The sequence below is a fragment of the Triturus cristatus genome, chromosome 5_2 (assembly GCF_964204655.1).
Source record: "Triturus cristatus chromosome 5_2, aTriCri1.1, whole genome shotgun sequence".
In the NCBI taxonomy this organism is placed as follows: domain Eukaryota; kingdom Metazoa; phylum Chordata; class Amphibia; order Caudata; family Salamandridae; genus Triturus; species Triturus cristatus.
In genome coordinates this window covers 148123859-148148513 of record NC_140588.1, presented here as the reverse complement: position 1 = coordinate 148148513, position 24655 = coordinate 148123859, and the positions used below count along the sequence as shown (strand labels likewise).

At 37.6% G+C, this 24655-nt stretch overlaps 1 protein-coding gene across 1 annotated transcript in view; it reads right to left on the bottom strand.

Moving 5' to 3' along the window:
• The window catches only part of LOC146822735 (uncharacterized), a 447601-nt gene that overhangs the window by 142002 nt on the left and 280944 nt on the right, over window positions 1-24655 (bottom strand). The window contains exon 10 of the mRNA XM_085606289.1: window positions 13065-14257. Within this exon, the coding sequence (XP_085462415.1) occupies window positions 13065-14257 (1193 nt within the window). The remainder of the gene's footprint in view (window positions 1-13064; window positions 14258-24655) is intronic.

Below are 24655 nucleotides of genomic sequence, written 5' to 3'. Positions count from 1 at the left end.
AACTATTTACCTATATAGATACCCATGAAGCTACTCACCAACCCATGCAGCCACTTATACACAAAGTGAGAAACTGATACAGATATTTTCATATTTAAACATTACTCAGTAAGCCATGTATTCACTATGATACACTTAATCAGTCAGTTACACAAAAATTTTTTTTAAAAAAAAGCATCCATTTAGACACTTATATACCCATTTATTCTTCCATTGACCTTGAGATATACATAAATATAAAACATATTTAATTTTCAGAAAAACACACAATCACTGGATGATGTCATCAGTGATGTCATCAGTGATGTCATGAGTTATGTCAGTGACCATGTCATGAGTGATGTAATATGTGACGTCATCAGTAGTGCATTGCGGGCGCGCGAGTTATAGTTAGCTGAACTAACTATAACGGGGAAATTTCATTGGTTTTTTACGAGTGAAATGTCCAGCTAACTATAACATGTGTGAAACCTTTGGTTTTTTCATTGAATTTCTAAGGTTTTTTAAATGCAAATTCCTAACTATAACGTGTGTGAAACCCATGGTTTTTTCAGTGAATTTGCAAGGTTTTTTAAATGCTAATTCCTAACTATAACGTGTGTGAAACCCATGGTTTTTTCAGTGATATATATATATATATATATATATATATATATATATATATATATTCACTGAAAAAACCATGGGTTTCACACACGTTATAGTTAGGAATTAGCATTTAAAAAACCTTAGAAATTCAATGAAAAAACCATAGGTTTCACACATGTTATAGTTAGCTGGACATTTCACTCGTAAAAAACCAATGAAATTCCCCCGTTATAGTTAGTTCAGCTAACTATAACTCGCGCGCCCGCAATGCACTACTGATGACGTCACATATTACATCACTCATGACATGGTCAGTGACATCACTCATGACATCACTGATGACATCTCAAATGACATCACTGATGTCATCATCCAGTGAATGTGTGTTTTTCTGAAAATTAAATATGTTTAATATATGTATATCTCAAGGTCGATGGAAGAATAAATGAGTATATAAGTGTCTAAATTGATGAATTTTTTTTGAAAAATTGATTGTATTACTGACTGATTAAGTGTATCTTTGTGAATACATGGCTTAGTGAGCAATGTTTAAATATGTAAATATCTGTATCAGTCTCTCACTTTGTTTATAAGTGGCTGCATGGGTTGGTGAGTAGCTACATGGGTGTCTATATAGGTTATTAGTTGGTTTTTTGAGTCTCAGTATGAGTGTCTGAGTGTCTTCATGGTGCGGTGGGGGGTATTACGTAGTGCATAGATGCATGAATGAGTGACTCACTGTTTGTATGTGTTGAAGACAGCATGTGTGCAGGACTGTATGGGTAGATGAGTGTGTGCATGGGTGTGTTAGTGAGTGAATGACTGTCTCAATAGTGTCTTCATAAGTAACTACATATGTTTTAAACTAGTATATGTGACTATTGGTGTTTATAAGTGAGTATATGTGAGAGTGAGAGATTGGAAGAGTTCCTGTATGAATAAGTATGTGTTTCTATAAGTGATTGTTTAAAAGACTAAGTATGTGTAAGTTTCTGTAAAAGTAAGTGTGGTGGTGTGTGTATAACTGTATATGCAAGTAAATGGATGTTTGATTCTTTATTAGCATGAGTGACTATGTGTGAGTAACTCTATGGATGAGTGGCATTGTGTTACAGGATGTTTAGTTGTATGAGTACATATGATGTGTGAGTACATGTATGAGTGACTGTATAGGACTGTTGGTGGATGAGTGGATGTGTATGTGGATCTTAGAATTACTGAATAGGTTGTTGTAACTGGTATTAGTATGTCCATTTTTTTGAAAATTTCAGTCTCTTTTTTTGAATGTTTGTATCAAAGGTTATATTTTGGTGAGAGGAGGTCTACCACTCTGTCACAAGGATGATGTCATCAGTGATGTCATTTGAGATGTCATCAGTGATGTCATGAGTGATGTCACTGACCATGTCATGAGTGATGTAATATGTGACGTCATCAGTAGTGCATTGCGGGCGCGCGAGTTATAGTTAGCTGAACTAACTATAACGGGGGGATTTCATTGGTTTTTTACGAGTGAAATGTCCAGCTAACTATAACATGTGTGAAACCTATGGTTTTTTCATTGAATTTCTAAGGTTTTTTAAATGCTAATTCCTAACTATAATGTGTGTGAAACCCATGTTTTTTTCAGTGAATTTGCAAGGTTTTTTAAATGCTAATTCCTAACTATAACGTGAGTGAAACCCATGGTTTTTTCAGTGAATTTGCAAGGTTTTTAAAATGCTAATTTTTTTTTTTTTCTTCTTTTTTTTTTTTACATATTTTTATTTTAATTGTCTAATCTTTTTTAAAGACTATGGTTAAATTTTAAAAATTCTACAATATGTTTTTATTTTACCATTTTTTTATAATAAAGAAGTAAAATTTATTAGTATTACATATTTATTTTTTTTTTTTACCGTGCGCGTACGGTAAGCGCACGTCTTGCTGTAATTACGTTAGATTTCTACGCTGTTTACGTTCATTTACGCAATTTGCGTAGACGCACGTCACGCGCGCACAGCGCGTAACGCGTACGCTGCACGCGCACGTTACGCGGAAGTGAAGGGGCGTGCCTGTTTTGCGCATGCGCGCGAGCGTGTGTCTTTTTTACGCGCATGCGTACTTTTGCCGTAAGCGCACCGTAAGCGGACGGTGGGTCATGTGATCATGAAACACAACTTTTGATTGGTTGAAACTACTTTCAGTTCTAGAACTCTCCTACACCACACCCATTCCCCTCATTTCTGCTTGTGATCCCTTAGGAGAAGGAGCTGGGTTGTCTTTGTGATACGATGGCAGAACAGCAGAGCCCTTCTGAGAGTGAGGCTAGCAGCACTACCTTGAGGCAGAGAGCGAGGAAACAAAAGACCTCTTTCATATGGGAGTATTTTTCTTTTCCAGAGGGCCAGCAAAAGGTAAATGCACCCTTAGTGACTTGTAAGCTGTGTGGCCGTGGACTTTCAAGAGGGAATCCCGACAGGAAGTATTCCTTCGGGAATCACACCATGTTGAGACACCTTAAGGATGTACACAGAAGGACACATGCTCAACTTACTGAAGGTAACCCTTCAGTAAATCAACCAAGCACATCCACAGCAGCTCAGCCTGGACCATCATCTGCAGTGCCGAGTCCTTCTTCTGCAGGTCAGGTGAGCCCTTCATCTGTGGGGGGAGCATCTCCTTTTTCTTCTGCTCAGGAAATTAACCCTCGGTTTCTGAGGGTTGAAATACGGTGCGCCACTTGTCATGATCTAATTTGTTATAGGGAGACCAGTATTTCCCTAGAAACAATAAAATAGATCAGCACACTTGTCGTACCGTCTAATATTCCCATTCTTTCTTTCCTCTGTCCCTGCATGAACACAACGGCTCTTTTAAGAGCCAACCTTACCTTTCATCTATTTTTTATATATGTTTTTAAAACTTTTTTTTTTTTTTTTTTTTACCGTACGCGTACGGTACGCGTAATTTTTTTTTTTTTTTTTTAAAAACACTAAAATCAATTATCACATTACAAGGTCCTTGAGAGACTACAATGAAAAACTGAAAATGTAATTGTGGAGAAGTGGAAAAAAAGGACCATGATATTTTTGACTTACCATACCCTCTCAAAAAAATATTTATTCATTTAAATTTTTTTTTAATTGCTTTAAAAATGGTTCTAGTTTTCGAAAATTATCTATCTCAATCTGAAAAAAAAGAAAAAAGTATTAATATTTAATAAAACATTTTATAATACAGTACACATATTTACATATTTTAAAAAATGTTTGCCTTTTTTTTGCTGTTTTCAAAACGAAATTTCTTTGCCAATTTGAAAGCACACTTACTACTCTTTTTTTTGGCAAGTGATAAACACTTTTACAGACTGACACATTATGAATCCACTTTTCAGATTCTTAAAAAAGCACATGTCCAAACTGCTTTTTCAGACCAGCACCATGTATAACCTGGTTGACTGCCTACACTCCAGCAAGGGCAACCAGCCTTAGTGATGCTGAATGTATTTGCATTACTGACTCAAACCTCAAACCCCACTCGCTTGTGAATACTGTGCATGATTCCACAGGGTAAGCAGCTGGGTGTGTGCTAAGAGTCTGCTTCTGCACCAAAAAATGGCTCCCCCTTTCCATCTAATGCAACTGTGAAATCACCAGAGCAATACGCAATAAATCTCTGCCTGTAATTCCTATATGCACACAGAGTCATATTTTCACATTAGTCACAAAACGAAATTTCTTTGCCATTTTGAAAGCACACTTACTACTCTTTTTTTTGGCAAGTGATAAACACTTTTACAGACTGACACATTCTGAATCCACTTTTCAGATTCTTAAAAAAGCACATGTCCAAACTGCTTTTTCAGACCAGCACCATGTGTAACCTGGTTGACTGCCTACACTCCAGCAAGGGCAACCATCCTTAGTGATGCTGAATGTATTTGCATTACTGACTCAAACCTCAAACCCCACTCGCTTGTGAATACTGTGCATGATTCCACAGGGTAAGCAGCTGGGTGTGTGCTAAGAGTCTGCTTCTGCACCAAAAAATGGCTCCCCCTTTCCATCTAATGCAACTGTGAAATCACCAGAGCAATACGCAATAAATCTCTGCCTGTAATTCCTATATGCACACAGAGTCATGTTTTCACATTAGTCACAAAACGAAATTTCTTTGCCATTTTGAAAGTACACTTACTACTCTTTTTTTTGGCAAGTGATAAACACTTTTACAGACTGACACATTATGAATCCATTTTTCAGATTCTTAAAAAAGCACATGTCCAAACTGCTTTTTCAGACCAGCACCATGTGTAACCTGGTTGACTGCCTACACTCCAGCAAGGGCAACCAGCCTTACTGATGCTGTATGTATTTGCATTACTGAGTCCAACCTTAAATCCTTAAAGTATTCTTTATTTTTACCAGTACACCTTAATTTATTGTGAAAACATAGTCCATATTATTTTACATGTTCCTCACATTTAAATTTCTCCCAAAACAGAAAATAATAAACACAACTTCAACAAAAGGAATTCCATTTCTATTATTCATTTCTTAATTTACCATATACATCCCCTCTCAAACTCTAAACTCACCTTTAAAATTAGTTAGCTGTGAAAGAAATGTGGCACTCAAACAGCAGATTATCAGAGCCAGGATCTCTGTTCTTTACACCTCTCTCCTCTCAGCAGCACCAGATAATGGCAAACTTTCCCTCTCTTTTTCCACACATATACATGTAAATATCAAATCTCAGTGCTTCCCCCTTTTTTTCAAATGTAATCACACATTTCTATTGGTTGAAAACCAACCCTTTTCCAAAAGTACCCTTCCCCCAACTTGACTTCTGCCTAGTACCCTTCCCCCAACTTGACTTCTGCCTGCTACCATAGCAACAGCTCATGGAACACTGCTGTGTGGAGTTAGGTCAGAAGTTCACCAAACAATGTTTCAATTCCACAGAGCAAGAGTGCTTGACTTTTCAAACCTAACAGCAAATCCATAGTACTGTTCTTTGGTAACACATTTTTCTAAACCAATACAAAACATGCTTCTATTAATTTACACATACAGCCTAGTTTTTATTTCAGAATGGTATGAAACAGCCAATCAGTTCTTTTTTTTATGAAAAAAATATGTATGCCTCCATTTCCAAACTGTCTTTCATTTCTTTTTACCATTCTACTGAATTACACCTCCAGTTCTCCTTTGAAGATGTTCACAGTGTGGATTGTAGGGCACAGCTATGTCTTCTGGAGTGAAAAGTTTGCAGAGAAAACAGGTATGGTGAGAGACCTTGCTTTGCCAAATGTAGACATTAAATGGATTGGTCAGAGAGGGTTAAAGTGGCACCAATTGATGCCATTGGTGAAATCCTTCATGCAAATCCAACACCCTGACCTCATAATAGTGCACTGTGGTGGCAATGACCTAGGCACTTTGACTGGGGTAGGTCTGGAAATGCTTATGAAGGACACCTTTGCACAACTGTTTTCACTTTTCCCTAAAACTGCCTTTGTGTTTTCTAACATATGCCAAAGGCAAAAATGGAACTGGTCCAATCATTTCTGTCCGCAGATTGACAAAGCAAGAAAGCACGTCAACAAATCTGTTTCTGCTTTCCTCCGTGACTATGGTATGGGTTCCATTTACCACAACAACTTGCGTTACGACATGCAAGACATTTATAGAGGAGATGGTGTGCACTTTAATGATGAAGGGAACAGAGTCTTCCTCTTGAACCTTAGACTCTGCATCGGTACTTACTTGTAGGTACCACTAAAAAATCACTTCATAAACACAACGGCTCTTTTTAGAGCCCCCTAATATCTAAACACTTAAATCTGCATTTCATTTCATTTTTTATTTTTTTTTTCTACCGTACGCGTACGGTAAGCTTACCGTACGCGTACCCCGCGATTTTTTTTAAAATCAATAAATGTTTTCTTTGTACTTTTCTGTCCTTCTTTGACCCCCTTACAAATGTTAGGGGGTCTGTAACTCTCCTCCTTGCACCCTTTCCAAGATATCACTCTTTTTTTTTCTGAGTGAAACACACGAAATGGCGGCCGCCGCTTCCTGGTTTCGACCGATTCGAATGTTTACTAAGATCTAAGAGCCAATCAGAATCGCGCTCGCGCACGCCACCGTACGCGTACGGTAAGCGCACCGTAAGCTGGCTCAGATATATATATTGATTTAAAGGCTATTTTCTCAGAATCTACTGAACAGATTTACACCAAACCTACAAAAGGCACTTCCTTGACCTGAGGACTACCTCTCTGCCAAATTTCTAGTAATTCTGTTCAGCCGTTCGGGCTGTAGCTGTGTCTAAAGGTCCTATGGAAAAATGCATGGGAAAAACGCGTTTTGGGACCCCCCTTTTATCTCAGCCCCCGCTTGACGAATCCCCCCGAGACTTTCAGGGTAGGAGCGGAGCGTAGCGCCCCACCTATTTTGAAAAATTCGCGAGGATTCGTCGACCGGCGCAAAAGTTATTCAAAATAGAATGTTGCGGATTTCCTATGGAAACGTGGTCCTAACTATAACTACCTACTGGCGACCGCCAGTAGGTAATATATATATATATATATATATATATATATATATATATATATATATATATATATATATATATATATATATATAATCTAATTAATAAAAACATTGTTTATATTATATGATTTTGTAATATTTTCCAATATGTCTGAAAATAAACATGCATTCATATATTCGCTGTAATACATTTAAAGTATATAAAAAGTTTATATAATGCGAAATACTTACATTTATTAATTATGTTACTGCATATATATATGTGTGTGTGTGTGTGTGTGTGTGTGGGTGTGTGTGTGTGTGTGTATGTGTGTGTGTGTTAGAGAAGCAAGCAATGAGCCCTGAAGTGATTATTCCGCCTGTGATAAAGTAGAGAATATTGTCCTCTGTTGAAGAAAAGCCTATACGGCAGAAGCATACAGTCAACTCAGAGACACTACATATCACAAGAGAGTGAACAGAATACAATTTAAAAAAATAGATAAATAATTTAGTGTAGGAACTTCTGAAATGAAGAACTGAAGGGCTCATCACTAATGATGAGTACAGCTATGTCAAAACAAAAGAACCCAAACTTCTGGTATTCTATCTGATCCCAAACATACATAAAGACCCAGAGAACCCCTCAGACAGTCCAATCATAGCAGCATAGGAAGAGAATGCATTTAGGAGAGGATGTGGTCTAACGGCTAGGGTGGTCAACCTCAAATCATGGGGAACCGGGTTCGAGTATCGGCAAGGTCTCACAACATCTTGTGATTCTGGGCAAATCAGTTAATCTCCCCATGCCTAACAAAAATGAATGTGTCCTCATGTAACGCAACTGGTGTGTAAAACGCTCTGGTACCTTCGGGTCAAGTTTGTGCTATATAAAACTCCATTAAAAACAAAAAATGCATTTAAGTATTCAGACATTCACGCATTCACTCACACACCCGGTGAGTCACTTATGCAGCTACTCCCAGTCCCACACAGACACTCACACACCCATTGAGGCGCTCATGTACTCCCTCATACAACCACTTAGACACTCATGCACTCACTCACAGACTCACTCTCAAAAGTTACAGTTAGGAAATAAAATTTGGAAAAACCTTAGAAAGTCACTCAAAAAGCCATAGGCTACAGGGACGTTATAGATAAGAAATAACATTAAAAAAAAACTTAGAAACTCACTGAAAAAAATCAAAGATTATAGGGCCGTTATAGTTAGGAAAAAGAATAAAAAAATACATTAGAAATTCACTGAAAAAAACAAAGGATGCAGAGACGTTATAGTTAGGCTCAGATTTCATTCGTACAATTCCACTGAAATTCAGCAGTTATAGTTAGCTGAGCTAACTATAAATTACGCTGCTGCAATGTACTGCTCATGACCTCACATATTACATCACTCATGACATGGTCAGTGATATCACTGATGATATCACAGAGGGACTTTGGAGAGGTCAAATTTACTATTCCCACTCTAGCCAGCGCAACAGTAAGGAGAGAGTTGGATTTTGAAGTGGTACAATTTACTATTCCCAGTCTATGCAATGGTAGAGAGGTTTTCAGAGGAGTGAATTTTACAATTCCCACTCCCGTCAGCACAACAGGATGGAAAGTGTTGGACTTTGGAGTGGTAAAATTAACTATTTCCACTCCAGTTTCTGCAAGAGAAGGGCAAGCGTTGGATTTCGGAGCGGTAAAACTTACTATTCCCATTTGAGTCAGTACCACAATAGGGAAAGTGTTGGACTTGAAAGGATAACATCTACTATTACCATTTCAGTCTTTCTAACAGTAGGCAAAACATTGGATTCCAGAGGAGTACATTTACTATTCCCACTCCAAACAGCTCAACAGCAGGGAAAGTGTTGAACTGCAAAGAAGTTAATTTTACTATTTCTACTGTAGTCTAAGCAAGAGTAGTGAAAATGTTTCACTTCAAACTAACGTCCACTAGAAACAGGGGTACCCCAATTTGGATAATAAGGAGAGCAAAAGGGGAAAAAAGAACATCAACAACTCAAGTGAGAATGCTCTACCTTGACGTATATAGATGGATCAAAGAGATCTCTCTGATTAAACAGCCAAATCAGCCACCATTGGGAGAAGAACACAAACACATGAATAGCAATCAGGGGTAGAGGATAATATTTTTATATCTTTATTTTTTTGGATACAAAAGTTCAACTAGTGAATCTACAAATAACTCATAGGTTAGAGATAAACAACACAAAAAATATAATAATTGATAGTGATATATACACAAAATGATCGAAAATGGGCCCCCATCAGGGATTGGAGAGAGTATATGTACAATTAAATAACAATCATATTGTCAGGCACACTATACATTCATACACAATCAATCTTAAAGGGTAAAACATACATTTACTCTTCTTTAAAATAAGAGAAAAGAGGTGAGCGGAGGGAAAATCTCCTCGTAGTGTGAGGGTGTCTCGGAGTAAGACACTGCTGAGTAATTAAGGGGGATGCGCCAAATCAAAAGCAACAGGACACGCCGACGCGCGTTTCGGTGCAATCACCCACTTAATAGGGTGCCACCTTCTTCAGGGCGTTTTCTTTAGTTTCAGGGGGCCTGCAAATAAGTGAAAATAGAGAAAGTAAAAAAAGAATAAAAAAGGGGATATATAAATCAAAATAAATCACTTTAAAGACTCACATAGTCAGAAATCTAAATTTCTACTTAATAGTAGAGCAATGTTAGGGTGAATCATATTTCTTAATGGAGCAAATAAGTTCACAGGTCACCGATAGACCGCAGTTTAGGTGGCATGCAGACACTCACATTGGGTGTGATGCAGAATGGATGGATACTAAACATTTCGACCACAATTAGGTAGACAGTTTAAATCTGGAGTAAAAAATGCACCAAGTTGGTCATCTCTCATGGGATGGGTCGCCCATGAGTAAACCAAAGACAGAAATCTAAGAAACTGAACACACAAGATACATCGGAAAACATACAGGAGGATAACAATCCCTGCTTGAGAGGAATATAATAATTTAATACAAATAAAGGTGTTTAAAGTGTCTTTTAAAGTCTCACCCAGCTCGAGTTAGAACGGAACCTCAAGGATGGTAGGGATCGGTAGCAACAAATGAGAGGGATAGTTCCACTTGCGATGGGTATCCTAAATGGTAGAAACAATTCAAAAGAGGGACAAATAAGTCGTTGTAGAACTTGCTAGATGTCCGGTCTTAAAGTCAGAGTCATAGGATCAATGAGGAATTACGCTTGCCTTTCAATTTAGGCGGCCGAGTTTGTCATAGGAAAAATCTTCGGAGTTCATAGAAATTCCACAAGGTGAGTTGAAAGCGGTAATTGGCTTGGTAGATACCTACAAGATTTAAGAACACAAACTAGATAGTGCCAATGATGATGCCGGCTGAAGGTGAAAAAGTGCAGAGCATCAATTTACAGTTATAGATAAAAAGGGTGAATTAAATGGAGTGTAGCTCAGAGGGAAGAGATGCTAAACTGAGGAATTCGCTAAGTGCTGATGGTTTAAAAAGAATAATGAGACCAATTAGTCTTACCTAGAAGTAAATATAGTAATAGTTAAGAGGCGGCTGTGTGCTCGATGATAAACACTCTTAAGTCCTGAAGGGAATATCCCCCCGTGTTTGGAGGTCGGCACAGTGAAATCCGAAGATAGCTGGAAAATTACATCAACAAGAAATAATTAATTAATTAATTAAATTCTAGAAAACAGAAGAATTACAGGTTGGAGGTAGCTGAACAAAGTAGGTGGATTGCCAAACCGCTGTGAAGAATAATTAAACAGTTTAGTAGTACCTTGTGGGAGGACGTACGATGTTCAACGGGCAATAATAATCGTGTTCGGATCGCAGTAGAATTGATGCATAGAAAAAACCAGGGGACGGCCACTCAATTAAGGATGAGGTTAAGTATCAAAAACGATGAAACTGTCACTGAAAATAAAAAGAAAAGAGATATGAAAGAGACATAATAGAAAAGAGCCTCGATGACGGGAAAGACTTTTACACGGTGCACACGGGTAAGGTGATGGACTGTATAGCAAAATGCGGAGTTCAAAACAGCCCAAGATGATAAAGAAAACGTCTACGCTTATAATCGTGTACCTGGATGTGAGCTTCATGATGTCCAGATCCGACGAGGGGCACACGGGCCGAGGTTCAAATGGAAAGGTTACCGAAGCCGGGAACCGCGGGAAACGCAGATCACAACGTCAGAACTTTAAATATACCCGTCGGCCAATCACAGGACAGCAGAGCCATGACGTGCATGGGCCAATCGGAGGAAAGCATTTACAATGCCGAAATGGATGAAAACTTTAACTAAATCGACAGGAATACAAGTGTCAAAGAAGAGGATGTTTTGAATGAATTCACGAGAGTAAGTTATAACCCTACTTACGGAGGTAAAAACATGGAGATTGATCCTTCAGAGAGAGCGCCGATAACTCTGTTTCAACATAGGCAAAGGCGCGATTACAGGACTGTGATAGAGAAACAGTCTGAGCGCCGATAAATCTGTTTCTACATAGGCAACGGCGCGATTACAGGACTGTGATAGAGAAACAGTCTGAGGTGGCGCATAATACACGAACCCTATTGCATGAAGGGGTGGAAAAAGCCAAATTTGCACGAAATTACATCACTGGGGAAGAACAGAGGGATGGGATTATAAAAATTTGTACAGAATTACCACGCTAGAGAAGAACAAATAGATGGAATTATAAAATTGCGTTTTCCCATGGAAGGGATTCATTCAGGCCGTTTTTCTGGGAGTCTAGAAGAAAAATCCAAAAAACCTCCCGTTTCTTACGAATATTGGTGATATTGGCGCCCTTATGGCATTGTATTTTTTCCAGAATTGCATAGCGTAAATCGCTTTCATTGTGGTTGGCCTCTTTCCAATGGGAAACGAGTGGGGCTGAGAGATTGTTCCGTCTGATGTTTGATTTGTGCTCTCCAATACATATCCTGCATTCCCTGCCCGTTTCCCCAACATAGGGTAATTCACACGGGCACAGGATAACGTAAATACAATTGGCGGTACGGCAGTTGGTCATTTCTCCCAATTCAACTGAACGATGGCGGAAGTTGATCCTATCGCCTACCATGGTGTTCGCACATGCATGGCATGTTCCACATTTGTGGTGGCCACGGACTGGTTGGTTGCCCGTGATGGTTCGCTGTACAAGTGATGGCTTAGGGCTGTTGTATTTGGCCTTGACCAACAGATTCCTCAAATTTTTATTGCGTCTAAAGGCAAATAGTGGTTTGGGAATCCTGGGTGAGTTGGCATCAAGATTGAGTAAATGCCATTGGGAATTTACAATATGTCGGATTTTGTTGTTGAATACCGAATGTTTGGTGATACAAATCAGTTGTTCTGTTTGTTTTTTCTCTTTGGGGGTAAACAAAGTGTCTCGGTTGTAGTAGCGTGCTCGTTTGAAGGCATCGCGTACTACTTTTTTAGGGTATCCTCTTTGGATAAATTTGAGTTTCATGGCTTCTGAGTGATGAAGATAGTCTTGAACGGAAGTACAATTTCTGCACAACCGAAGAAACTGACCAAATGGAATGCTGTTCTTTTGACTGGACGGGTGGAAACTGTCGAAGTGAAGGAGAGTGTTCCTAGATGTGGGTTTGGTGAAAAGTGTGACATTGAGTTGGGCATTTTCGTGTTTGACTTCCACATCTAGGAATTCCAAACTTATGTTGCTAATCTGGGCAGTAAATCTCAAGTTGGGATCTGCTAGATTGATCCAGGTTAGAAATTGATCTAAGATATCTCTTTCGCCCTGCCACACGAAAAAGATATCGTCGATAAAACGTGCCCAGTATCGGATATTCTCATAGTATGGGGCCACTTCATTATAGATGTTCTTTTTTTCAAAGTGCCCCATGTATAGACAGGCTACACTTGGGGCACACGCGGCCCCCATGCTGACTCCTTTAATTTGATGATAGATGTCTCCATCAAATTCAAAATAATTTTCCTCTAGCACCGTTCTAAGGCAGTCAATGAGGAATTTGCTGTTGTGTAGTGTCGTCTGGGTTTCCAAAATGTCTCTGATGACAGTGAGGGCATCTTTCTGCGGGATATTCGAATATAAGGATTCGATATCCATTGATACTAGGAATTCACTTTGGTGGTTAAAGTGGAGGCCCTCAATCTTAGATATAAAATGTCCAGTGTCTTTGACATAAGATTCCAAATTGGTCACTATAGGTTGTAGAAATTTGTCAATGTATTTCGACAGTGGTTCTGTCGCTGACCCAATCGTGGAGACAATTGGTCTAAGGGGAGGATCAATTTGATTTTTATGTGTCTTAGGTACCCCATAGATAATGGGGAACCTAGTGAATGTTGGGGTGAGATATTCTGCTTCTTGATGGCATATTTCACCCCGTTCAATTGCAGTTTCTACCAATCGTAGAATTCTCATTTTCAGTTTGGGTTCGGGGTTATTAAGAACCTTAGTATAATGTTGGGGGGAGTTCAATAAGTTGTTCATCTTCAATTTGTAGTCATTGGTGTTAAAAATGACAATCCCCCCTCCCTTATCACAGGGTTTGATGGTAACTTCAGGATTCTGTTTCAATTTGGTAAGTGCCAGTTTTTCTTCTTTGGGTATGTTGTCAGAAGCATATGGTACAAATTTGAGAGCTTTGTGAACTTTATTAAGGACCGCCTTCTCAAAGCATTCCACTTCTTTGCCCACTTGTTCAACGTTGGGTGTAAAATTAGATGGTGGTTTGAGGCCTGATAAATTGTCATTGGGGGCAGAGTCAATAGAGTTTAGAAAAAAGATTTTGAGTCGTATTTTACGAAAAAATGCGTGTAAGTCCTTCATGAGTTCGAATTTGTTGAGGTTCATGGAGGGGACAAAGGAAAGCCCCTTCGTAAGGAGGGTTTCAGTGGAATTATCCATGGCTTGGGCCGACAGGTTGAAGACTGGGATTTTGGTTAAGTTCTCCAATACTGATTGTGGCGAGTACGGATATACCTCTGTGGTTGTGCTGGTTCCTGGAACCTCTGGGCTGTTTGTGGTTCCTGGAAGTTGCCCCTCGAATGGGGGTTTTGGTATTGGCCCCGATATTGGTTTGGATATCGGTTTTGATATCTGGGGCGAAAACCGCCCCTTCGGTTGCCTAAAAAACGATTCTGTCCCCGATAATTCTCTGTATCGGATCGTGGGTTATAGTGTGGAGATCCCTCACTGTCCGAATCGGTGGTGTCAGAGAAAGTGACGACTCGTTTGTAGCTGTGTTGTTGACCAGCAGTATATTCACCTGATTGGGTATAAAAGTTCTCTGATAGGTATGGATATGTCCGCTCCTGGGAGAACAATCTAATGTCCTTCCTGAGTTTATCGGTTTTTCTTTTAAGAAGATATTCACTGAATGATTCCAGTTCGAGAGTGATTTCTTCTAATTTCTTTTTACCTTCTTCAAGGCCACTGGACAGTTTGAGTTTTTCCTCCAGTTCTAGTATTTCCACGTTTAACAACCGAATAACTTCCCTGGCTGTTTCCACAATAAGGATCATCCAATCCCGTGAGCACCTGTTAGAGATCAGGGCCCACTTTTCAAGGAATTGCCTAATTTCAACGAAAAGACCAGGGATGTTTCTAACTCTAAGGCCGATCGGAATAGTCCCTGCTTTGAGGTATTCTAGGATGAAATTAGCATGTGCCTCCGTGCGTTTTGTTTTTTTCTTGAGATTATATAATTTCATCCATTCCTCATTAGGGCCTTTGGACAGAGAGAAGGGTCTATCTGACTCGGTGTTAGGGCCTATAAGGCGTGCGTAATCCTCATCCGAGAAACCGAATGTTTTAATGCTGTCCATGAATGGTATGTTTAAGATAGATGTACAGTATAGAGTGAACAAAGAGATCCACAATACAAAATGATGCTCCAAACAATATAAGATAGAAGGAACAATAAATACAAATAATGCGTTTCTATAGATACAGTGTGAGGTAGAGATGGAAAGGGTAGATGTACCAGATGGAAAGAGTGTGCAATAGAAGATGAGAGAAGGAATAAATCAAAACATAAAGCGAAACCCCCCAGCAATCAAGGCTGGAAAGAAATGTCCACTAGAAACAGGGGTACCCCAATTTGGATAATAAGGAGAGCAAAAGGGGAAAAAAGAACATCAACAACTCAAGTGAAAATGCTCTACCTTGACGTATATAGATGGATCAAAGAGATCTCTCTGATTAAACAGCCAAATCAGCCACCATTGGGAGAAGAACACAAACACATGAATAGCAATCAGGGGTAGAGGATAATATTTTTATATCTTTATTTTTTTTGATACAAAAGTTCAACTAGTGAATCTACAAATAACTCATAGGTTAGAGATAAACAACACAAAAAATATAATAATTGATAGTGATATATACACAAAATGATCGAAAATGGGCCCCCATCAGGGATTGGAGAGAGTATATGTACAATTAAATAACAATCATATTGTCAGGCACACTATACATTCATACACAGTCAATCTTAAAGGGTAAAACATACATTTACTCTTCTTTAAAATAAGAGAAAAGAGGTGAGCGGAGGGAAAATCTCCTCGTAGTGTGAGGGTGTCTCGGAGTTAGACACTGCTGAGTAATTAAGGGGGATGCGCCAAATCAAAAGCAACAGGACACGCCGACGCACTTCAAACTAACATTAAATATATAAAATATATATTTATTCAAAAATCTAAAAAGTATTTACATAGTTACTATTCAATAAACAATTTGTCAATTAATAAATAATTGTATTCAATTATTAATTATTTAACTTTCCACTTTGTACTGCACCTAAAAAATAACTAAAGAACATAACTATTCCATATCTTACATATATTTAAAATAAATTAAATAATTTATTAACAATTAATAATTAACATGGAACAATGAGCTATTCTGAAATGCATGCAGTCACCTTCGCCTGGCTAACACAGAACTTGGTTTCCGGAAAGCCCTGAAGACCTGGCTGTTTAAGTCAGACTAATATAACAGGGGGGGCTGTCGACCTTTCTTTTGTCTGTGCTATTGCCTGATGTTAGCGCCGGGACGCCCCTGTTTGGGGTAGCTGTCGCGCTTTATAAGTTGCTGTATTATTATTATTGTATTATTATACAGAAATGTAATGAACAGATCGAGATTAAATTCAGGGCCACTAGCAGACAGAAGGCTAATACTGGAGAGAGATGGTTTGACTCAAACTGCTCAAAGGCCCACCAGAACCTGGATACAGCCCTAAAGAAAGTCCCTAGAGATAGGAAAAGATAGCAAGGAGGTGGAAATATTATAAACATACCATAGCATTCCATAGGAGGGAGATCAAGGAGAAAGCTTGGGGGGATCTTTTGAACCCTGATTCCCTAAGTTACAGCATGTCATTTTAGGAAATCATTAACTGCCCCTTTTTTCAGGAGTAGCAAACAGTGTAGTAGATTGCACAATCCCCATGGACGCCTGGGTAAAACACTTCTCTGAGATCTGTGGAAGATCAGCAGAGGCATTCCCCACCCTCCTACTGAGTTCACAGAGGGATGTTTCTAACCCTTGCTTTACAGTGGAGGAGGTAGGCAGCACCATACAAGCTATGACTGAGAACAAGGCCCGAAGCCGGACAGGGTCCCTACTGACATTTTTAAACATGACCCACTGGTTTGGGAAAAAATTATAATGCAAGTCTTTAATGTGGCATGATGAAAGGGTCCTCTCTCTTCTTGGAGATGATCTGTCATAAACCCAGTATTTAAAAAGCGGGATGCATCAGATCCCAGGTGCTATAGGCCAATTTCCATCACTGGCTCATCAGTTAAGGTCCTGGTAGAGTGATCTTGTCTAGCTTATCAAACAGTAGAGAAAAAAAATTGATTTCCTTTTTGGAATACGGGTTTAGCAAGGTAAAGGGACTCTTGATCAGTTCCTTAATTTACACCTGTTAATCGGTAAATATACAGTAGCTAAAAGAGGGCAGATGCTTCTGGCATTTATGGACCTGGCATCCACCTTTGACCGGGGCAACATAGCTATGGTCATTACTAATTGACTTAGAGCTGGATCATAACCTTATAAACTTTTTACATGATCTGCATCATGACCTTACAGCTGCAGTTATGTATATTCATAATGAGTGCTTAACAGCCCAAATAAAAATATATAAATGGGTGAGGCAAGGATGTCTTTTGGCTGCATTATTATTCACGGTTCACTGACAAAAAATCGAAGGTCTAAAAATCGACCTACAATAATATCGGAGCAGAAATATCGATGTCAAGAATATCGACATCCTATCTAAAACATGGTAAGTACAAAAATATCGAAATTAAAATATCGATGGTAATAATATCGTAATTAACTTATATAGCTTTTTCTTTAGTTTTAAAAATTATGTAAAATAAACCAAATAATACTTATAAATAAAATAAACATAATTAAATATATTTTATAATGTTTAAAATTAATAATTAATATATATAATTTAATAAAACATTAAGTAAACATATACATATAATATATAATATATATACTTACTTAATAATTATTTGTAATAATTATTTTAGTAACTTAGAATTTTTTTTTTTTATATATTACCAATTCATATATACACATAAAACAATAACATGAATACAAATTAAATAATTACATATAACAAATTTAAACATGTACTTTTAATTTGAATTTGTTTTATTACTACTGATATATTACATTAGCTAAAATAATACAAAACATATTAAATATCAGACAGAATAAAACTACTACTCCAACTCCAAAAAAAAACAACAGTAAGGAAAATGTTGGATAGCGTAGGGCTAAAAATTACTATTTCCACTCCAGGGAGTGCAACAGTAGGGAAAGTGTTGGATAGCGTAGGGGTAAAAATGACTATTCCAACTCCAGAGAGTGCAACAGTAGGGAAAGTGTTGGATAGCGTAGGGGTAAAATGACTATTCCAACTCCACAGAGTGCAACAGTAGGGAAAGTGTTGGATAGCGTAGGGGTTAAAATTAGTATTCCAACTCCAAAAAGTGCAACAGTAGGGAAAGTGTTGGATAGCGTAGGGGTAAAAATGACTATTCCAACTCCAGAGAGTGCAACAGTAGGGAGAGTGTTGGATAGCATAAGGGTAAAAATTACTATTCCAACTCCGGAGAGTACAACAGTAGGGAAAGTGTTGGGTAGCGTAAGGATAAAAATTACTATTCTCACTCCAGAGAGTGCAACAGTAGGGAAAGTGTTGGATAGCGTAGCGGAAAAAATTACTATTCCAACTCCAGAGAATGCAATAGTAGGGAAAGCGCTGGATAGCGTAAAGGTAAAAATTACTATTCCCACTCCAGAGAGTGCAACAGTAGGGAAAGTGCTGGATAGCGTAGGGGTAAAAATTACTATTCCCACTCCAGTGAGTGCAACAGTAGGGAAAGCGTTGGATAGCGTAGGGGTAAAAATTGCTATTCAAACTCCAGAGAGTGCAACAGTAGGGAAAGCGCTGGATAGCGTAGGGGTACAAATTACTATTCCCACTCCAGAGAGTGCAACAGTAGGGAAAGCGCTGGATAGCGTAGGGGTAAAAATTACTATTCCCACTCCAGTAAGTGAAACAGTAGGGAAAGCGCTGGATAGCGTAGGGATAAAATTTACTATTCCCACTCCAGAGTGTGCAACAGTAGGGAAAGCGCTGGATAGCGTAGGGGTACAAATTACTATTCCCACTCCAGAGAGTGCAACAGTAGGGAAAGCGCTGGATAGCATAGGGGTAAAAATTACTATTCACACTCCAGTAAGTGAAACAGTAGGGAAAGTGCTGGATAGCGTAGGGGTAAAAATTACTATTCCCACTCTAGTGAGTGCAACAGTTGGGAAAGCGCTGGATAGCGTAGGGGGTTAAATGAACATAATAATGAATTAAATATTTTGTTATTGAAATATAGCATATTAATAATTAATTTACTAAATAATTTTTAATCAATACCAATAAATTAAAATGAATATTTAACTAAATAACATTAAATTACATCTCACACTATTCCCCCTTTAACACACATCACACTACACATACAAAAAACACAATCAATTTAACTATCAATTAATCAATTAATAACAATTATTAATACTTTCTTTATAATTAATATAGTTACAAATTAACTAGTTAATACATATTAACTACCAAATAACAATTATTCACCAATTAATTATTAATTAACAATACATTAATTAGCAATAACAACAAATAATAATTATTAATACATTAATTATATATAATATATTTAACTAAGTAATAACAATTAATTACCAATTAATAATCAATTAACAATTAATTTATAATAAATACCAATAAAAAACAAGATCATTAATTAATTTAATTTAATTACATCCCACCCTATTCCCCTATACACCCACAACCCACTACACATAAAAAATCACATAATTAATTTAATTATCAATTAATCAATTAATAAAAATAAATCACCAATTAATTAGTAATTAACAATAAATTAATTTACAATGACAATAAATAAAAATTAATAATAAATTAATTATAACAAATATAATTAACTAATTAATAAACATAATTTACAATTAACAATTAATTAACAATTAATTAATGATAAATACCAATTAAAGAAAACATATTAATTCATTAATTATAATTAAATTACTTCCCACCCTATTCCCCTATAAACCCACAACCCGCTCTCATACTAAAACGCTAAATTTACTTTAACAAAATTACTAATTTCTAAACATTTATTTTTAAATTTATTAAAATACATTACAAAAATGTTTAACATACATATAACATACATATTAAAATACATAACACACAAATAAATATCGATATTATTGACAACAATATTTTTGCTTGCGATATTACTTACTTCGATATTACTTACTTCGATATTAAAAAGAACGATATTACTTACCTTGGGGTCGATATTCTGGTCAACGATATTCTTTACTTCGATATTCTGTCCCTACGATATTAAAAACTCGATATTAATGTAGGTTGATATTTAAAACTCGATATTTTGTCTAACCACCATTATTCACACTGTACATTAATAACCTAGGCCCTTTCTAATGCTCAGCCACAAAGGATATTTTCCTGGTAGGGTCCCAGTTTACTCCAGCACTTAAGTAAGCTGATGATACTGTTTTGTTAGCTAGAACAGCAGTAGGCCTTCAGTGTTTACTTAATTCCTTCATAAAGTTTATAGCTGCCCTTGACATGGATGTAAAGCATCCTAAATCTCATATGATGGTTATTGTCCATAAGAAGGAAGTCCTGAGAAAAATCATGGGAGGAAATCAGGAAGGGACCAGAGTTTCTTTGTTCCCTTATTTGGGGGTCATTTTCAATGAGAGTTGGTCATGGGTCCTACAAAGAAAGGTCAGGAGAAACCAACTGATGAGATCAGAAGCCTCAGTATTTGAATTTGTGAAAAGGTTGGGGACTAGACGCATGCAAGCCATGTTTAATGTTTACCGAGCTAAAGGTTTATTCATTGCTAGTTATAGAAGTGATGTATGGGGATACAAGGATTGTGGTCAGATACAGAAAGCTGATAATGATTTTATTAGAAAATTACTCTTAATCCCACAATCAGTCACCACTTTTATAACGCATGAATAAGTGGGGTTGGAGTATATTGAGAACAGATTAGCTCTTTCACCCCTAGCTCGTTGGTTCACAATTTGGTCAAGTACTGATCTAGGTCTGAACCAGGCTATCATAAAAGATTGTATTTCCCTGCATAAAAGTCATTCCATCCTGTGGCTGCACTATATTAAAGTTTGGCTGGAAAAACTGGGGTTTCAAAAGCTATATGGGGCACTGAAAAGGATCACCCAAAAAGATCGGTCCTGGATTAAAAAGCTATTTATGACAAGAGTTATAGTGGATAGAGAAGAAAGAGAAGTTTTAAAACCCTAATTTAGGGCCCATATACTCCTAAAAACAAATGTTTTAAGGAACCTTATTTATTTATGGTTATATTATCTCATTACTGCTTTCTTTTAACCCGTTTTGGATTGAATCTTTTGCACTGGCAGCATATGGTGGAAGACCAAGGGCCATGCTCATGTGATAACTTCTCTGTCCAAGATACAGTGAACTTTATATATTTTTATCATTACCAGACCCTAAGACAATGTTATATTTTAATTTTGCTCAGAGGAAAGGATTTTGGCAGGTAATACCAGCCCTGATCCACCTTGAAATGTTACAGTCACCCAATATTTGCATTAATGTTGCAAGCTTTTTGTCGGGTGCTCTCAGAAGTAGGAAAAAACATTTGAGCAGCTGAGAACATGCAAACGCCTTTTTAAATTGAATATTGTTATAGTATTTAAGTATTGAAGATATGTATTTATGATTAAATGTACTTTTATCTTTGTATTTATGCATGTGATGTACTTTTGTGTTTTTTATTCACCCAAATTAATTCATTAATTAAATAATCGATAAGTTGATTGACTAAATCAATCATTACTTAATTAACTACCTACTCTAGACCCCTACAAACCTAGCATCCTGCAACTAAAATTAAATGAAATTAAATAAGTATTCTACAATTTACATATTTAAAATTCAATTAATTGATTAACTTACAAATAATAAATACTTAATTATTAATTAATTAACTTCCCACCCTATACCCTACAAATGTATCATCCCGCAACTAAAATATATGTAAAATAAATCAGTATTCCATACATAACATAATTAAAAATCAGTTAAATCATTAATTAACAATTAATTAGACCTTGTTAGATAATTGTCAACTAATTAACTTCCCACCCTACATCCCTACAAACCTAGGAGTCCGCAACTAAAATATGACTAAAGAAATAATTGTTCCATCAATTACATATTTAAAAATCTATTGAATAATAAATTCACAACTAATAATTGTTAACCAATGGGAGGGATAGGCTTTTCAACAGCGAAAAAGGGCTTTAGGGGTTTTTCACTGCCAGGACATGTAAAGCTTAACCCGACATGTCCTATTTTTTTAAATACTATGAACCCTGCACTTTAGGTGTTAGGGCCTACCCTATGGATGACATCTAAGAATTAAAAGGGAAGATTTAGGCCTGACAAAAAGGTTGATATTGATGGATTGAAATGGCAGTTCAAAACTGCACTATAGGTGGCAGTGTAGGTCAGAGACATGCTTTTTAAGGGATTCAGACAAAATATCGAAATTAAAATATCGTCCCACCTAAATATCGTGATATGGAAACATCGTCTGCAAGATTATCGTTGTCAAGACAATCGATTTTAAGGTAAGTATTTATTGATTTTTGAAATATTGAAGTCATTAATAGCGTTTACAAAAATATAGTTTTTTATAATATCATTTTTAAATTATTGCTATGTATTTTAGTATATATTTTCATTCTATATGAGGAAAAAATTGTATAATTATTGTTTATGTTTTTATATAGTTGTTACAGTTTTAGTTTGAATTTAATTTAAATAACTTTTGTGATTTTTAGTTTCGTAGCGGGCTGTGGGTTTATAGGAGTACAGGGTGGAAAGTAAATTCATTCTAATTAATTAATAATTAGTTGTTAATTAATATTAATTATGTCATTGATAATTAATTATATTTATTGTCTAATTCATTTTTTTTAGGTGCAGGTCATTGGGTTGTAGGGGTACAGAGTGGAAAGTAAATTCATTCAAATGAACTAATAGTAAGTTGTTATTAATATTAATTATTTAATTGATAATTGTTAGAAATGGGGGTCTCTAGTTGGCAATGGCTTGCACCTTTGTCCAAATGGGAACCCTTGCTTCTACTCAGGGAAAGGGTAATAAACTCCTAAAATAACCCCTGCTCACCCCCTTGGTAGCTTGGCACGAGCAAACAGGCTTATCTCAGAGGCAGTGTGTAAAGCATTTGTGAACACATACATAATATGGTGAAAACACTACAAATGGACACCGCACCAGTTTAGAAAAATAAGTAATCTTTACTATACTTAACTCAAGACCAAATGACAAAAATCCACAATACTGTAATAAGAATACGACTTTCAGATGGTAGAAATAGCTTAGTTCAATGTAGATGGTAAAAGTGACACTTTTCTCTCAAAGTACCTTAGATGTGTCATACAAAACAAACAAAAGGGTCGCAGGGATGTGATACTTCAGTTCCTTGCTTCAGGAGAGGTGATGCGTTGGTTCCTTACTGCAGCGCAGGGGAGGTGATGCGTTGGTTCCTTACCGGAGAGGAGGTGATGCATCGGTTCCTTACCGGAGAGGAGGTGATGCGTCGGTTTCCGACTGCGTTTCGGTTACGATGCGACAAGATGGTGCCTCGATGTGATGCGACGATCTGGTGCGATGTGACAAAATGGCGTCTTTGATGGAATGCATCAATGTGGATGTGATGCGCGCACGCCTGACGGCCGTGCAGCAAAATCAATGGTTTCTTGAGCTGCGACAGGCCCTGCGACACACTTCTCCGGTGATGTGACGGCAACCTCTGCGGCGGCAGCACGCTTCTCCGGTGATGCAACACACTTCTTCGAAGATGGGATGGCGAACAGCTGCAGTGGCGACACGCTTCCTCTGCAATGCGATGGCAACTGGTGCGGCAGCGACATGCTTCTTTCTCGTTGCGTCGCGCTTTCAGCTCCCAGAGACACACAGTCTCTAGAGGGCCCAAAACAACAGCAGGCACCTCTCTGCAGATAGAATTCCAAGCAAGGAAATTTAGGGGGAGCTGGTGGGGAAGTCTTTGTGTCCCTGAGACTTCAGAACAGGAGGCAAGCTCAGCTTCAAACCCTTGAAGATCTTCCTCAAGATAGTAAAAGTACACACAAAGTTCCTTTTCTCCTTTCCTTGGCAATAAGTAACCACTGCAGGCCAACCCCAAACAGAAAACAGCACAGGGGCAGTCTCCTCCTTCAGCTTCCTTGGTTTCTCTCTTTGGCAAAGGTTTGTCTTGATTCCCAGAAGTGATCTAAAGTTCTGGGGTCTGGGCCCCAGTATTTATACTGCAAAATCCTTTGTTCTTTAAAGACAGAGAGTGTCTGTGCCCAGCCAAAACCCGTTCTGTCCTCCCTGGTGCAGCTTCCTGGCATGAGGTGGAGACAGCATTGTTGAAAGCAGACCTGGCCCAAGTAGCTGAAAGGAAGTCTCCTCCCCTACTCTCTATTCTATGAAGGCTCAGGCAAGTGAAAAGAAATCTCCTCCGCCTACTCTCTATTCAATGCAGGTCTTATTCAGCCCAGCCCTGACCCATCAGACTGCTGGTGCCAAGGCCCTCTCCAGCCTCCTGTCACTCACAAACCAGACATGGAATACACAAACCTGGCAGAGGCATACTGGATTGTCAGGCAAGAAAATCCCTACTTTCTAAAAGTGATATTTTCAAACACAGAAGATAAAAATCATCCACACTAAAAGATGTATTTTAACATTCTGAGTTCAGGCATACTAAACTCGTTTTTCTACCTGGTTCCCTGGGTCAGTTGGAATTATAAAGT